Source organism: Eutrigla gurnardus (assembly GCF_963514095.1).
Source record: "Eutrigla gurnardus genome assembly, chromosome: 14".
NCBI lineage: Eukaryota > Metazoa > Chordata > Actinopteri > Perciformes > Triglidae > Eutrigla > Eutrigla gurnardus.
In genome coordinates, this window is record NC_139937.1 from 6390147 (window position 1) to 6406888 (window position 16742).

Here is a 16742-nt window from a genome sequence, read left to right on the forward strand (position 1 = left end):
TAGAAGTTATATTTGACAAAGATTAAGCAGGTAATGGTTCTACCTTTTTCACTTGTCAGCATGATTCATGTGTTCTATGTTTATTGAGTGTTTTTCTATGACAGTGCTGCCAAGCAGCGTAGTCAGTCAATCTACATCCACACAAATTTGCAGCGAGCTTCACGGTCAATTTTCGTTTTTCTCTTGATGGACTCCTGGTTTCTTGCAACTCTGCACATTTTATCCACGTACACATCTCTCTCTCCTCATCCCTGGACCACTCGATATGATCTGGAAAATAAACACACAGCACACTTAAAGAATCAGGCACGATTTAAGCAATCAATTATATTTATCAAGCACAAATATACCACAGTAAGGAAAATATATAATGTGGCCGGCAGTTGTTCTGTTACCGTTTCACCCAACAAATAGCTTAATCATAAGATTTTTGATCTATTAATCATCACAGTGACTTTAGTCAGCATTCTGTTGAGCTATGTCTGAAGTGACTGATTGTTTGCCATACATCATGCAGCGGTCTGTTATATAAATGCCTGAAATCATTCAACTGTGGTTTCCCTAAGAGCGTGATATGAGCTGCTACCCCTCGTGCACACGGACTGTAATTTAGTCAAACATCAGCTTTAATTGTGTTAAATTATTCAGCACTTGCTGACTGCTAATCATGCACCTCTCAAAAGTCTGAGCAAAAATACAGAAAAAAAAATTCACTACAATAAATTAAAGAAAAGCTGGAAAGACTTACTTGGAGGACTTTTTGTGACAACTGCACAGCCGACAGAACCTGCCACCTACAGGCAGAGAGAAGCAACTGAGTGAGAAGGGACTATAAATACAGTGCTCTACTAAAGTGTCTCTCGGAGTCACGCTTACAGCCAATGACCATGATGCCCACGATGAACAGCACCGCTGCGATGGAGAGTCCGGCAATGCGCAGGGATTTATAATCTGGACACAGAAAACACAAACACTCAACCACAGACACGACAGGTAATAACAAAAACAGCAACAAAAAACAGACAGGCTTCTCACCATAGGTGAAATCTTCATCCCACTCCGGATCTATAAGAAGTAAAAGCAGAAAGCAAAGTATTAACTTTGACTGTAGAACACAGGAAGCTTCCACAGGAGAAAACACCAGTCAGAGATAGCATGACAGATGTACCGGCCCGGCTGACATGCCGCTGATGGTGGATCAAAACCATATATGTGGTAAGCCAGCACAGCACGAGGGCACTAATACTGTATCTCTTCTTGCATAAGGTACAATCAAGCATTAATCTGTCGGCAAGAGAGGAAGTGAGGTGCTCTGTTCTGCTACTCCGCTGTGGGCTTTGTTTGGAAGACAGGGAATTGTGATAGTGTCAGTCGGCCGTGAGATAACAATAAAAGCGCGACGCCCGTGGCATTTTGGGTAGTAAAAAAAATTTGAGTCACCCCAGGCAACAACTTGATGGGATCCGTCTTTGGTGGTTTTCGTTATGGATGGGGAGGATGTCACTGTGGATGCTGAAAGAAGAGACAGTAAAAACATTGGTTTTCTTCTCTTTTTTTTTTCCCTCACTCATGTTTATATTTTATAATGCAAATGCATAATTTCATATATCGGACCATAACGTTCTGTCTCCTTATCTTTGCCATGCAAGTCCGTACATAATTACTTCTCATTAAATTCCAGGTGCTCTCCTATGCTCAACTCCATTTGTTAATTGAATGTCTGAATATTTCAGTAGAACGGCTCTCTTAGGAAATTTAGACTGACACTTTTTAAAGCATATCAGTGCTCTCTCTGTCGCTCTTCCCTCCGTTTCCCCGGCGCCGTTAAAACGCGGCAGAAACACTCCTCTGTGTATCTCAACAAGGACGGGGAGTTGAACATTTTCTAATTACCTCATAATTAGTTTTAAAGGGGAGAGAGCTTACTGTAAGCCTTTTTCCCATTGAAGTGAGGGGATGTTGGCCGTACTGGCGTGCTAATGGTCTCTACCAGACAACCTCAGTGCCTCCACCGACTGGGGGGGTAAAACGTGTGATGGAGAAGGTGCAGATTGTTACCTGGAGTGGGTGTGAGCTTTATGTGTCTTGTTGTTGCCTCACTGGGAGCTAAAAGGGAAACATTAAAAAAAGAAAATCACACCAGGTTGAATTTGAATGTGTGTCACATGCTCACAACACAGCAGATCACCTGTCAAAGTCTTGCTTCCTGACGTGGTGCTGATGTTGACGGGGTTGCTGATGCTGATGTTCTGGCGTGTGGTTCCTTCAGCAGGGGAGGACACGTCTCTGGTCACTCTTCTTCCTGTTGCACCAAGAGAGTAGCTGAACTGATGCTGTTGGCAGGCAGGTAGAAGCTATTAAAAGCAGGAAAGGCCCGGAGACCGAAAAGGCTGCAAAGTGGCGTTTCTCAGGAAAGCCACGAGTGCTGTACCCGTGGGAGTCGAAGCAGCGGGCGTCGGTGTGGAGTTTGAGTCGGAGCTCACAGACTGCATGTGATCCATGGGCGTGGGAGTTTGAGCCCTTGACACTGCGGAGGTGGGGGAAAAAGAAGACACATTTTGAATCACCGAAAACACGAGTGAGATGAACCCTCGCAGCGAGGCCTCCACGCAGTCCCAACAAAGAGCGGTGTTGTTTACCCCTGTGACTTTCTCAAACAATGCTGTGATGTATTCCCTGGCAGAGGCCAGACTTGAGACTGTGTCTGACCATGCAGGGGAGAGGGAGAGACGGAGAGAGGCCCGTCACAGTAGCCGTCCTGTGAGTGGGGCAGCGCGCGGCACAGTCACAAAGGAGAGGCTCTTAGAAAACATCTGGCCACAACAGAGCTGGATTGTTGTGAGAGACTGCGGGACAGTGAGGCTGTTGTCTGTTTACTCACTCAGCACCTTCCAGTTAGTGCCGAAGCTCGACAAAACCTCCACTTTCTCGGGCTAATGCTGTGATTCCAACTACTTCAATGAACCCGTATGTAGCGGGGAAGTCGACCAAGGGTCTGCAGCCGACTTACTCACTTTTCATAATTTAGTTTGTAGTAAACCTTTACTATTATGGTCATCTACAGTTCTAAGATGTTTATTGGAATATTATCCCGATGAGGTTTGACCTTTAAACTGCCTCATTAGGAGCCACGTTATAATGTCAGTATTCTCTTAAATGTTAGTGATGAAACTTGAAACATTCTGTGACTTTTTAAGGGAAACTCCACCTAGTTCACACATAGTTTGAGGTTACTCAATGAGAAGTGCTACTCTGAGAAAATAACCCTGGTGACGTCATGCATATGAATGTTAGTAAAAAAAATAAAATAAAATTCAAATATCTTGGCCTCTGCTGCATCAATTTGGATAATTCTTTGAAAACACCTTCTCTTCCAAATCCCCCAGTTGAATGGAGGTGGATTCCCCTTTAAGTCATGAATTAGCAGGCTGCATCTTAAGTGACACAATGCTGAAAGAAGAAGTGAAACACCATCTTCCTCTTACAAATACTGTTGGACTCATGAGCAATACAATCCCACTGTTGCCCAGTTCCGTACATTCAGGCACGTTGCTGCTACAATCTTAAACTCATCTGGCATGACCAGCAGCCCATGGTGGCTAGCGGCTAACCAACGGTAACGCAGCAGGATGCGTGCATTGAGGAACTGTTAACTGATTTACAGCAGCCACGCAGCTCTAGATTAACTAGAGATTCAGAGTATCGTGTATTTTTGGCATGTGACACATTCGGTTCACAACAAAAAAAATCACATACTAGCAACATTTCAGACCGTTTCAATGTCTATCGGTAGAATATAAGAATGAAACATGTTGTATTTATTTTGAACTCGTTTACTATTGAGCACAAACTTTTCTGTCCACAGTGAACATAAACATAATAACAATAAACATAAATAACGTTTATAATGAAATTAAACATTGTATTTTTGATGGCCATAATTAAAGGTAAACGCAGCATTGCAGCAGCAACAGTGTCTATACAGTGAGGTATAGCTGTCACACACATGTGGGGGGGGGGCTTTAATATAAATACACTCACCGTTTAACGTGACAAACAGGAAGAAAGTCAAGGAGGTGAAATACATCTGAAAGAAAAAAACACATTATGTGGAGAGGAGGGGAAACTGATGAGGAACCATGTTGTGTCTCAGCTGGTGTCTGAACAAATTCGATTTTGACTTATTTAACTGAATCAAAACCTGTGTTACTACTCAGATATCATAGTAATATTAACCCTGGATCTGTGGCAGAGGAGCAGATGCTCAACATCCAGCTATGATTATGATGTGACAACTGTTCAGGACATGAGTAGAAAGGTGACGACACTCTAAATGGTAAACTATGAGGATTGGAGCAAGAGAGCGTTCGCTCTGGAACATTTTGTGCAGCGTGGATCTACCAGACAGGAAGTTGCACTCATTGAGGTTCGGCACCACATGGCCACTTCTCCTTCCTCCTCAAGCTCACAGGCGACACCCACACAAAAAAACAGATTCTTACTTTGACTGTCAAACTTTAGAAGAAAAACATATCACAACAGTTTTTTTATTCATTTGTCAAAAATGAGTGATCGAGGCCGCACATTGTGTATGCAATCCTCCCACACATCTGTGCTAAACTTTGTCGGACTATTGATCAAACTTCCGTCACATTTTTTAAGTTTGCTACTGTCGCCAATTTAAAAAAGTGTCATTGGTGCATGCGTCAAAACAATGGAAATCCTGTAGGCCTATTGGTAAGCAACGCACTCTTTCCTCCCCCTCACAACATAAAGCCCTGGCTTGAAACCACTACCGACAAACACAAGTAAGCAGAAATCTGTGTGATGTTGCATGATTTTGTAGCAACACAAAGAATGCTGCCGAGCTGGTACAGCAGAGGTAGATCTACGGATTGGAAGTCCTGAAGCTTTGTATCCAGCCCCGGCAGAAAAAACGAATCTCGCTCCCTGACCTATCCTCTTGGCAGCTCGTCCTTCAGGCGTGGAGCGGTTTGGCAGGTGAGCGTCTGTGGCCGTCATGAGCCGCGACAGCTCAGATTAGCAGGTCGTGCCAATCTTCATTTCACTCCAGAGCATATGTCAAGACGAGGCCTGTTTCCCCTGGGCTGTACAGGCGTCGTTTCCCTTCCCCTAGCCTGACCCGCCTGCCGGTTTGTCACATCTTGCACTCTAACTCACTCTGCGTCTGTCTGTTCATCCGTTTGTCTGTCATCTCCCATCAATCTCCTTTCAGGAACGCCTCACTGAGGAAAGCACCCCTCAGCCCTCTAATATTTAGTCATCCACCCAGGCTATAATGCTTACCTTGGTATCCATCCTGCGAGGTGCCCGCGTCCAGAGATGCATCCACAGCCTCGTCATCCACGGTGCTTTCCTCCGCATGTCACTTGTGAACGGCTGCCAACCACACCCATGTCCTCACCATCACTACTTCCTCATCCAATTGTCTGAACTCCGCTTCAGTCTGCTCCACTCACCCACTCTCTCGCAACATGGCCTCCTCCTCCTTGTTCGTTGGCTTCCAGTCTTTCACTGGCACCCACGGCTCACTGCTGTGATCTCTGTCTGCAGTTCAGCCGTCTCTCAGCACGTTTTTCCTGTTTTCTATCGCTTCTGTCCATCTGTCGACTGTGTCCGTGTAACCGCCTCATTGACCTCATCAAATAAACTGATAATGTGGTCGTGTGAAGTGTTTAATCCTACCAGTCAGTTATTGGTGAAGAGCTCTTTAAGCTATTTAATATCCTCCCTTGAATGTGTGGCGAGGGAGAACTTTATTATTTACTTTAAATAATAACCATTTCAACATACAACCATAACCATGGAAAGTATGACACCACCCATTGAATTTCACTTCAGAATGAACTGTTAAATCTGTGAATTTGTGTCAGATTATTCAACTATTGCATCAAGGCTGAAGGGTCAGGGTGTGTGTGTGTGTGTGTGATTGTGTGTGATTGTGACCCATTACAAACTGAGAAGAACACATCTAGACTGTCGCAGCAGACAAAGCCTACAATTCATCAATAAAGCAGAGGACAGTCTTTGTCCGGAGTACCGGGGATGCGTTCGGATCGGCTTGTACTCACAGCTCGTCACATTGCGACGGTTTCTCTAAAAAGGAATTAGCACAGCTGTCGACATGACAACAGCTGAGTTGGCGGCTAGCAGCTAACGGTGCTAACAGCAGCTAACAACACAAACAGTGCAAACAATGGTGTTGAGGTAACACACCATCATACCTTTAACATAGCAAATCATTGTTTTCCGTTATATAAATACTCTGAATTTAATACGACACATACTTCGTTAATTTCTTCCATTTTTATCAATCTTCACATATTTGTTGATTACAGCATTAAGTCCGGACTTTTATTTGATGTAATGCATGGATGTAGGTTTACATGCGGCGATAAACATTTGAACAGTGATTTTTGGATGTGAAAATGTAACGTCAACAGTATTTACAGATTTGCCATTTGAGTTGTTAATAATAATAGCTTGTTTTTGTCTTTTTTCCCCTTTGTCATCTTTATCGTAGTGTTGGAGTGGGAGTACGTGTGCATATAAATGAGTGAGATGCAGAGAGGGACATGGGAAATGTGCTTACATAGGGAAAACCAAAAAATACACCCAGATTTAAATGAGACTTTAAAGAGAAATATATTTTTCTTATGTTAAATATTGTGTACCTTTGAGGGAAAACACCAGGAGAGAAGTGCTTGGCTGGATTTTAATTTTGCTTAATGAAGCCTGTTCTATTTCAAATAGAGACAAATGTGGACTGCAAGAGTGCAGTGTTTTAATAATGATAAAAATCCCAAACTCAACTCCTTGTTGTTTTCCTTGCAGTCTTTTCATCTAGCACATCTACTTCTCTGGGGTTTTAGTTTTGACTCATGCATTTCCACGTAGGCTGGTAGCCTTCACTGTGGCCAGTCATCATAATCATCTGATTAAAGATGCTCTTTTAGTTTCAACATGCTCTAAGATACCAAAGCAGCAACCTCCTGTTCTGAAAAGTGAAGCCAAAGTGGAAGTGCCTGAAAATTGCATTCACTCTGCTGGCCATCAGGTGGCGCCTCATCTGGTTGCATAAAGAAGTGTTTTCTTTAGTGCGAGGCTACCTTGTGACTGACAGTTGCTTTCATGCTATGAATGCTATTTGTTTTGGAGACTGCTTTAACATTTAGCTACCAAGTAGATACTTTGAATTATTGAAGCTAACGTTAGCAGCATCGCACCAGATGTTAAACTGAGCCAGATGCAGTAAGGTTGCCGCTCGGGTTGCCTCTCTTCCCTTCACTGGTTGCAAAAATTCCAAGATGGCGACAGCAGAAATGCTGAAGAGGCTTTGAAACACGATGACCACGTCCCACTTCTTATACACAGTCTATATCAACATCAACAATTTTCTTCAGTCATCTTTGATGGACTACTGTTTTATGTATTCAAGTGTATTATTTCATCCACATTGGAGGGCAAATTACATCCTCATTACTGACAACAGGAGAGCACAGCCACAAAGTGAGTCATAATGACTGCCAGTAAAATCATGTTCTAATTTCTACAACCTGTGGTTGCTTTTGATTTGATTTCTATTTAGTTCAAATTATTAAAATCGGAATAATGAGAGCAAAGACAGTGTTTGCAGACATTTTTGTTTAATTTGAGTAAGCTCCCCACTGGTAGCACAACCTGTTATAGTGATGTTCTAGCTCATATTTTTTTCCCAGAAAAAAACAATCAAGAGAGGGGAAAAAGGATGTGAAAACACTCCAAGAGCTCAGGTAATTAAAGTCTCTTCTTTGTTTTTCTTTTGACTTAATTGTGCACTCCTGCAGCCTGAACGATCACGCTCCCTTGACAATCTTCTGAACACATCATATCAAAACGTTCATGAGGCAAGTGAGGAAAAATAGAAGTTGACGTACAGTATTGAGCTGTCAAGCCTTCGGTTTAGCAGATTATCGTTCCTGCCTGAGCCGAAACGATGCATCAAGAACAGGCTTGGCTGTGAACGCAGCAGTCATCTTTACAGGAACTTAAACAATTGTTCAGTAATGAGACAAACATACCTTGACAGCTCATGATGGAGAATAGCGAGCCTAATTGAGGGAACGCAGCTCTGTGAAACATTGAGATTTATCTCCAGGCAGTCAGGCCCCACTGAGGAAGCAGAATTTTGTAGCTTTGTACAAATATGTGGACAACAGCCTCACTAGGGTATAAATATCTTCTCTCAGTAAATATTCCCATTGTATTTCACTTTAATAATCCTCCCAAAAAGAGGAATGTTGTATGATGCTTGGTTCAGTTAAAGAACAAGTCATGAAGCACACCACATCCATCTCCATCAAAAAATAATACGTGGACTTTTCTATTGAGGAACAATACATTAGCATTATATCCTTTTGTATTTAAATGTGCGTGGTTGTGCTGTGTTTCTGTGCTCCGTATGTGTGCTCATGAGACTGCTGTGACGAATCCTGCTTGAGGGAAAAGCAGAAGCTGGAAACACAACCAGGATGCATGCATAACGGCTGTGAGTACAGATATAACAAAAGCCCAGTCACTATTTGCATATTTTACAAGGGAGCAGGAACCTAAAAGAGCCATAGAAACTTTGAGGAAGTTTGTGATCTCTGCACAGTGAGCAATAAAAGATGAAGTTACAGAAATACACGGAGCACCTTAACCTTGTTGTTGCCGAACACGAAGAACTCTATTTTTGCATGTGTTCTGTAAGTTCTCAGGCTGGTGTGTCAACGACAGCATCAGTCTTCAGCTAAATATGTATATCAAAAAGAAGTATACCCTTCTATTGTTCTGTGAGATGGATGGAGGGAGAGATGGGTAGGCAGGCAGACAGGTAGGTAGGCAGGTAGACAGAAAGATAGGTAGGTAGATATGCAGACAGGTAGGTAGGCAGACAATTATTCAAGGCCTTGAGCCATTAGCTTTTAGTCGTACTAGCAGCATGGCTGTGTGGACAGAGATGGCGTGCGTGAACTATTTCAAGAATTACATGGATAACCATGAAAGTATGTCCAAACATCCATGTTGCGCTAAGAATGAACCCTACTGACCTCCGGGGTGCTTCGACTTTTCCACCTAGCATCAACATCGTCAGGTCAAAAATCAAATTCGGTGCAATACTTTAGTGCTAATGAGCTAATGTTCGGTTTCAAACAGGCTAAACTCAGCTGATGAACCAGACTAACGTCAGCATGTTAGCACAAATATATTAGCATTTAGCTCAAAGCACTGCTGTGCTTCACAGAGCCGCTAGCATGGCTGCAGACACTTAGTCTTCTTTTATTTGACTAAAATTGCTGTTTTATTTCAGTTCTCTCCCTCCCTCCCTCCCTCCCTTTTTCTCTCTCACACTGATGCTGTGAGCTGAACTTCAATCCAAGAGAAAACAGGATTAGAGTCTGGCCTTAGATATGGCTTTACCTCCTGAAGACATGGCCATGCTAAGTTACACTCGGTACTATCCCATTGTAGGGATTCCCGTGGAGGAAGTGTTCAGGGATCAGGGAGGGGGAGGGACAGGCCGCTGCCGTCATCTGGATGCATGTTGGAAAATGTGGACATTGGATGGGTCATGAAGTACGTTGTCTGCCTGGGTGGCACTGTGAGTCCGTGCTGCTTCTGCGCCACTGCCAACCACGGCGTTGTCAGTCCATTTTTGTCTCTAACTGACTGATTCATGTCTACCTGCAGGCCAAAGAAGGGGGAGTATGAAGGGAGGGAGGGGGAGACTGTGGGCAGTGACCGTTACTTGGCTCCAAGAAAGAGGCTAAAGGTGAAAGAACAAAGCAAGGTCCAGGGAGGATTAAGATCACACAGGGCGGGGGGGATGAAATAAGATGGTGGCTGTTCTGTTTTACAAGAGAAACAGATAATAGTATTTTCATTCACTAATTGCACAGCTTGATACTTTGAAATATAACCATTTCCCCTTTTCCAAATCTGTTCAGCTTCTTTGGTTAACCGTAGCCGTCACAACGCAGTCTGAGGAATCCACTCAATATACACAGAAAAACAATGAAAGCGACACTTTACATCAAGCTGCTCCGTTCTACTCTCTGACAGGTACATTCAATGTGACGCATGAGATTCCCAACCAAAGTTTTGTATTGAATATCTGCTATGCAACACTGTGCTCAATGACTACCGTTGAGTCACAAGCCCTGTCATAGCGTATTTGTCGGCTCTGACCTTCTCACTCTAGACTAATTCGCCTCGTAGTTCAAAGGGAAGATCAGAATCTCTCGGCGGTTGTCGAGCATCCTGCACTCTCTCAGTCGCCTGCTGAGAGACAGATTGCATCTCAGTTACGATTCCATATGGAATTAATCTACAGCACATCATCCACCTGTATGATAGATTCATCTCGCAACCAAGTTCTTCTATCAGTTAATGTTGATAATATATCAAATAGGAGCTCTCATCACAGGTTGGGCTTTTGTTTACAGACCTGAGCGTAGCTCCGTGATGTCCACTCGTTTCTCAGATGAGCTAATCTGTGGTCAACCAAGGGTGGAGGGGAAGGAAGAGGGGAAGCCAGGATGTCCTGATACAGACCCCCGTCTCTCACGTCTTCATACAGATGGCTTTGAGAGTCCACGGGGAGCTGGGGGACATCTTGAAGAGCACATGGACACAAAACATTAACAATTCCTAATGGTGAACATTAAGCTCGAAATAAAATGCCACCGTTGACCCAAACTTAAATCCACAAGTTTAAACAGTGACAGATTCAGCCCACATTGGCTCTGATTGCATCATATTTTGGCCACGAGCTGTTGTTTACTCTGAGGTATATTTGTGTCTCACCGAGCCTACGTGTTTCCTCCGGGAGTGGGCGAAGAGGCGACATGTAGCCACCGGTGGAGTTATAATAATGGGAACGTTCCTGAAATTAAATAGCGTCAGATTAGGTTTGACCTTAAGGGACTTCAGGCAAATGAAAAAGCCACATGTGTTTCAGTGAGTTCTCACTGAGTTGCCTCACTTTTTTACTGCACATCCATAAACATAAACTTAATAGTTTTAATTGGAACTACAGAAGAAGAAGAATAGAAGAAGATGAAGAAGATACACTCCCTATGAAAATGGTTGACAATGAAGTGGAACATCCAGACTAACGGCATGTATAGAGTTGCTGCTGTTTCCAATGCTGAGAGGAACACTTCCATTGAAGTGATGTTTTGGCAGAAATCTCAGGGGCAGCTATCTCAAAACTATCTGCACTCAAGGCTGGATACCACTACAGGGAGATGGGAAGATTCTTTTTTTTTGTGGTAATTTGGCTGAACATACCCTGGTATATCCTATTTTAAATGAGGGGGAAGATAAAGCCTTTCTCCTCAGAGATTTGAGGTTTCATTATACCCCATTCTGACAGCACGGTGCCAACTGTTTTCTTCTACCTCACTCAACAGTTTTCCTACAGGTTCAAATCCTTGTGGGCCTTTTTAAAGTACAGAATGATAATTTCTCTGAGATCGATGTGCATTTTGAATGCTAATTGTGAGGTATTGATCTGTGTTCCATCTCCATGCACAGCTAAAGGTTTGATTAGGTTATCTATCCATTTTCCCTGTTATGGCTGAATTCTCCACTTCCTCCTCTGTCAAATCCCATCACCCCATGCCTAACCTCTCTCCTGCCCTCATCTGTTTACTCAGCCTTCTCTGTGCCTCTGCATATTTTCTCAGTGGCCTCTTTACGCTTTCTCTCATCGCGTTCGTACCGCTGCATAGCCCTCGTAGACATGGCTGTCCGTTTCGGATCCAGAGTCGACGAGGAGCGTGCGCTGGGCTGCGGTGTTGATCTTTTCCCTGCTTTCATACTTATTGGAGTTGTTTGTAGTTGACTGACTGGACCTGCATTTAAAAATCAGATTCTGTAATATACTTGTACACTCTTTCTTCATTCACAACAACCCTTAATCCCCAATATTACCCAACAGAGATGCAAAACACTCAGTCAGCACACATAGCAACTTAGCAAAACATTAAGTTCTAAATTGTAATACTGCAGGATTGTGGTGCATGTACACATTTATTGAAGAATTGTGGTGCAACGTTTGATGACACTAATATGAATGGCTATTGACAGAAGGTTGTTGTTGTGCCTGCCTGGCGGTTTTAGTAGCTGGGTCAGCCAATGGACGAGGCCTCCAACTTCTTTAAGTGGATTCAATGTGTGTCTCTTTATTACTTCGACTTCAGGCCATCGACTTACCCCCCCTGCTCATTCTTCCTCCCATCCAACACACTCCCTCCTCTACCCCCTGCAGGGGGAACAGGAACAGGAGGAAAGAGGCTTAGTGTCAGGAAATTAGAACTTGAAGAGCAGAGCATCATCTCATACGCACTAAAACTCATCGGAGCAATAAAACAGGCCAGCGAGTGAGAGTGAATGAAAGACGAGTGAGGTGTGAAAAATCTATGTAAAAAACCAGAGGGCAGAGTAAGGTGAGGAATGAAAAATAAAAGATAGAGAGGCAGAACCTGACAGTTGGACCGGAGCACAAATAGAAAGAGACAGAAGGAGGGAATGAGAGAGGACATAACGCTAGCAAATGAGATAAAAGATATGGACGAAACACAGAAGTGACAGCTTTGAAGGATGAATGTGGCAGGAGGTAGAGGCTTAGAGAATAAGCAGGAGGAGAGGAGACAGGGTAGACGGATAGAAAGAGGGACATGGGGAGATGAGAAGAGAGTGAGGGGCTGAGCTGACAATTGCATCATGGTTCTGGAGTAATCTCTTTAGAGCTCTGTTGAGGAATCGGCACATTATAATGCCGGAAAGCGACGGAGGAAACACTTTCACATCCGCAGATGAAAAGATCATTATGGTTACCTGTCAAGCCTCGCCTCTTTCTCCACCTCAACACAAAGAAGCAACCCAGTGAATTAAAAGCCAGCAGGACTCCAAACACCAGCGTGAACATGACTGTCAAATAGCCCGGGAGTCCTCTTGCACCTAGTTCACAAAAACATTAGAAACATTATCTCAGTGCATAACAATGGAAGTTAAAGCAATATGGAAATTCTGGAAGATAAAAACTGCCTGGGACGGACCCAGCCCTTCTCTTGATTGTCTTTATTGATTAAAGACTATCAGAGGGGGGAAAGAATGGGTTGGGCGCCATGACAACTGCTACTCCGTAATGCAAACATTACCAGCCTCGGAGGTGCATACATTAACATGATTTAGCCAAATGAAGCTAGCCGCTGTGCAAACAGCAATTTCCAACTGCCCTTAAGAGCTTTTGCAGAGTTGTGATAGAAGACTCACTCTGCAGGACTGAGTCATCGTCTGTGGGGACTTCTTCTGGATCTGGTCTCTCTGTGCAGAAAGAAAGGGGATAATAGAAACATGCATGCCACAACTGTAAGCATAATAAGCGCATGCTAAATGTATTATAGATTATCAGTTGGTTGTACAGTAGAGTCCATAAAGTGTCAAGCTGGGGTTACTCCAAACTGACCCTTGGTGGTGATGGTCAGTACTGCATTGTTGTCTGCGTAGTCACTCTCTCCCATTGCATTGATGGCATTGACAGAGAAGTTGTAGGTGGTGACAGGCTGCAGCCCGGTGACGGTGAAAGTCGTTGCTCTGGGAGGAAAGACGTCCACATACAGGAAGCTGGCCGACTGATGCCAACGGTATCTGTCAACCACAAGGCAACTTTCAAGTCCAATTCTTTCATTATGAAAGGAGGTCATTCTCAAACCTGCATCCTGTGACTCAGGAAATAGATCCCTTCGACCACTAATCGGAAAACTGGCGGTTCGATCTCCTCCGGTCCGCGTGTCGAAGCAAGATAGCGAACGCCAAATTGCTCCTGAAGGCTGTGCCATCGGTGTGTGAATGACCGTTAGATTAAATCCTGATGAGCAGTCTGGCACCTTGCATGGCAGCCTCTGCCATCAGCGTATGAACGAGTGTGTGTGAATGGTGTAGATCTTGGCATGTAGCGTGAAACACTTTGAGTGGTCTTAATACTAGAAAGGCGCTACAGAAATTAAAGTTAATTTATCATCCTTTCCTGCCATCTCACCTCACACGGAATCTTTGCCATAAACCACCATTGAAGCCAGGGATCCACTCCAGAGTGACCGAGTCGTGGGAGACGTCGACTCGGCGAAACGATGAAGGAGGATCTGGGTAATCTTAGGGCGAAATAAAATAAAAAAATAAAAAAAAGCAAATGTGTGAGAATACTGAAGAGCAGAACACCTCCACTTGACAGGTGGCTATTTGAAAAGGCTTTAGGTGCTAAGAAATGGAGATGTGTGGCATGAGATAGTCAAATGATTATATCTGAAATAATACCCGAGGCCCTGCTGGCCTATACGAGCGTAGCTCCCCTACGTCTCTCTCTCTCTGCTCAGGAGCAGTTATAAATAGACAAATTGGTATTACTAAGACACAGAGCAGAGCTGATGTTCTTCTTGATAGAAATAGAAGAGGACGAAAAACCATTTGGGGTATATTCTCCCACTTCCCATTCCTTACACTCCGGTTGATCAGAAGGACGAGTATAAACTGTTTACCTTGGAGCAACATTTTCTGACTTGTGAGCAGATTTAGCACAATCGGGCTGTGACAGATTTTTAAGTGCTACAGTATTTTATGTCTGAAAGATTTAATGAAGAATATGAATAAATGGCAAAAAAAAAAGTGAGTTAATTTGATTCAGGAAGGAGTGCGCCTTATTGTTTCTTCTTAATCACAGATTATTCCAACAGCTTCCAAAGAAAATATTTTTTGGCAGCAACAGCTTTGCATTTTTTAAACAGCACGCCACTCCTTATCCGCTTTTTCTTAAGGTTGTGCTTTGTTGTATGAATGATCGTGAAACATGGGCAGAGCCACGGCTGATCCCTCTCAGAACAAAGTGGCTGATTCTACCAATTTATCCAACGGAAGTCACGCAATGAAGGATGACACCTCTTGATTATTATCAATATTGTGAATAAAGATCAAAAGGAGGCTAACCAGGCCTTCAGTCAGGCGCTGCTTCAGTCAGGGTGGGGAAGGAAAAGTGGATTATTTTGCATTTGGAGCATGGGGGGGAAAAAGAAGGGTGGTTTGGAGGGCAGAGGGAGAGATAGTGAAGGAGAGAAGGAGGAGATGGTTGAGCAGCAACGTAAGAAGGGGATGCTCTACTCGTCTCCTGCTCCAGGCTGCAGCCCAGTTTGCCAAGTAAATAATTTCCACTATTAGCTCTACTCCTAAGATTCCAGGGCAAAGAGGTCAGCCTTATTTGGATCTCGTCTTCTTCAAATCCAAAAAGCACCAAGCTGAGTCAAAAAATAAATAAATAAATCTCTCATCCTCTCGAGCTCTAAAAATGATAAGGAAGCATATAAAATGTATTTTCACTGCGTCAGATTAATTATGAATATTTACAGCACTAACAAAAAACGACTGGGGAAAAACAGGGCCAATATTGGATTGTATTTTATGCTTTTTTATAGTAAACATTAAATGTGTCCAATGGTGGCTGTGGGGCTTTGCTGAGAGCGGGACTTTGGTGATAGTGGTGCTGGTGCAAGGATACGCCGGTAGCTTGAAGGCAGAAAAGTCTGAGCACGCCGGGAGAGCAAAGCATATCACTACAGCATTATCAGAGGAGTGAAGTACTGCTAGAGGCGGATGATAAGGTAGAGATAGAGAAATGGAATAAGTTCCTTAAAGGGCTGACACTCAGGAGCAACAGCTCTCTCCAGTTTACAGGATTCTGCATGTTCAATGGGCCTCCCACATTATTGTAATGTTGCTGGAAAAGGCTGATAAACCCTGGACAAAGCAGCACAGACACAATTATTTTGAGTTGCTGCCAAATTAGAACCAAAGGAATAATTTGTGCTACACTGCCAAGTACGTGATGTGCATAAGCCCTATATGCTTATGCACTATATACCACTGATTTTGATCATTTGCCAGCCATTTAAAGATGCATTAGGTGATTTTTGACTACTAGGGTTTTTAAAAGATCTTAGCAAACAATACTGAAGTTTGAGCAGCAAACTATCGCAGACACATCTACACTAGTCTCGTAGCTCTCCACTAACTCTAACTGCTCTAATCTTTTCATCACACGAGGCTCGACTTTCTTCACAATCCACTCCTGAATTACGGTCTCTATCATTTAGTGCTGGACCAGGAATGTAAACAGCTTGTTGGGTCGAAATAGCTGCTAACTGTTATGTCGATGGGAGAGGTAAAACTCTATCATATAGTCTATGTGCAGAACATCAAAACAAAATGTGGCTCAATGCGGCTAAAGCTTTGTGGAACTGCAGAGTTTAGTGTTAATTCTCAGCAGCTCTGTGTTACAAGTGATCCTTTCACACAAAAGTCATTTGATTCAATCAGAATCACAAAAGAAAAGAAAATGCTTGATGCATTTTTAGCACATCAATGCCTTTAAACTATGTGTCCCTGAATTGGGTGATTAAGAATCTAAACTTAAGCATGAAGTGCCCCTTCATGAAATGAGAAAATTCTGTATTATGTACAGAAAAATTCTGTATAAACAAACCATTGAAAAACCATTGAAAGGCCGATTGAATTATCTGAAAAAGGAAAAAGGAATTTGTACAACCTCGAGACAGGGTTCTTTTTTGTGGCACGTGAAAAGCTGACATATTAGGTAGATGTTTTTTTTTTTGCACAACGAAGTCACCCAGAAACACACGCACACA

The 16742-nt window shown here is 43.2% G+C and overlaps 2 protein-coding genes across 2 annotated transcripts in view; both read right to left on the reverse strand.

Moving 5' to 3' along the window:
• Positions 1-64: 64 nt before the first annotated feature.
• On the reverse strand, positions 65-5530 carry fxyd5 (FXYD domain containing ion transport regulator 5). Its single transcript, XM_084027175.1, has 10 exons — positions 5308-5530; positions 4042-4087; positions 2432-2527; positions 2189-2302; positions 2059-2106; positions 1441-1512; positions 1036-1065; positions 877-951; positions 749-794; positions 65-270 (listed from the first exon to the last, which is right to left on the reverse strand). Exons 1-10 carry the CDS (start codon positions 5383-5385, stop codon positions 246-248), a joined length of 630 nt encoding a protein of 209 aa, XP_083883301.1. The 5' UTR covers positions 5386-5530; the 3' UTR covers positions 65-245.
• A 4611-nt stretch (positions 5531-10141) lies between these two features.
• nphs1 (NPHS1 adhesion molecule, nephrin) overlaps positions 10142-16742 on the reverse strand; it is a 92836-nt gene continuing 86235 nt past the window's right edge. The window contains exons 23-31 of the mRNA XM_084026971.1: positions 14090-14201; positions 13517-13698; positions 13324-13374; positions 12886-13008; positions 12262-12310; positions 11768-11900; positions 10849-10927; positions 10490-10656; positions 10142-10320 (exon numbers count right to left, since the gene is read on the reverse strand). Of these exons, the coding sequence (XP_083883097.1) occupies positions 10240-10320; positions 10490-10656; positions 10849-10927; positions 11768-11900; positions 12262-12310; positions 12886-13008; positions 13324-13374; positions 13517-13698; positions 14090-14201 (977 nt within the window). The 3' untranslated portion in view covers positions 10142-10239. The remainder of the gene's footprint in view (positions 10321-10489; positions 10657-10848; positions 10928-11767; positions 11901-12261; positions 12311-12885; positions 13009-13323; positions 13375-13516; positions 13699-14089; positions 14202-16742) is intronic.

Bases quoted from the DNA above. Each gene is read 5' to 3' on its own strand.
- fxyd5 (XM_084027175.1), bottom strand. From the start codon at position 5,385: ATGCGGAGGAAAGCACCGTGGATGACGAGGCTGTGGATGCATCTCTGG. The intron at 4,088-5,307 runs GTAAGCATTATA...TTTTTCTTTCAG, and splicing joins CTCGCAGGATGGATACCAAG to ATGTATTTCACCTCCTTGAC. The intron at 2,107-2,188 runs GTGATCTGCTGT...TTTCCCTTTTAG, and splicing joins AGGAAGCAAGACTTTGACAG to CTCCCAGTGAGGCAACAACA.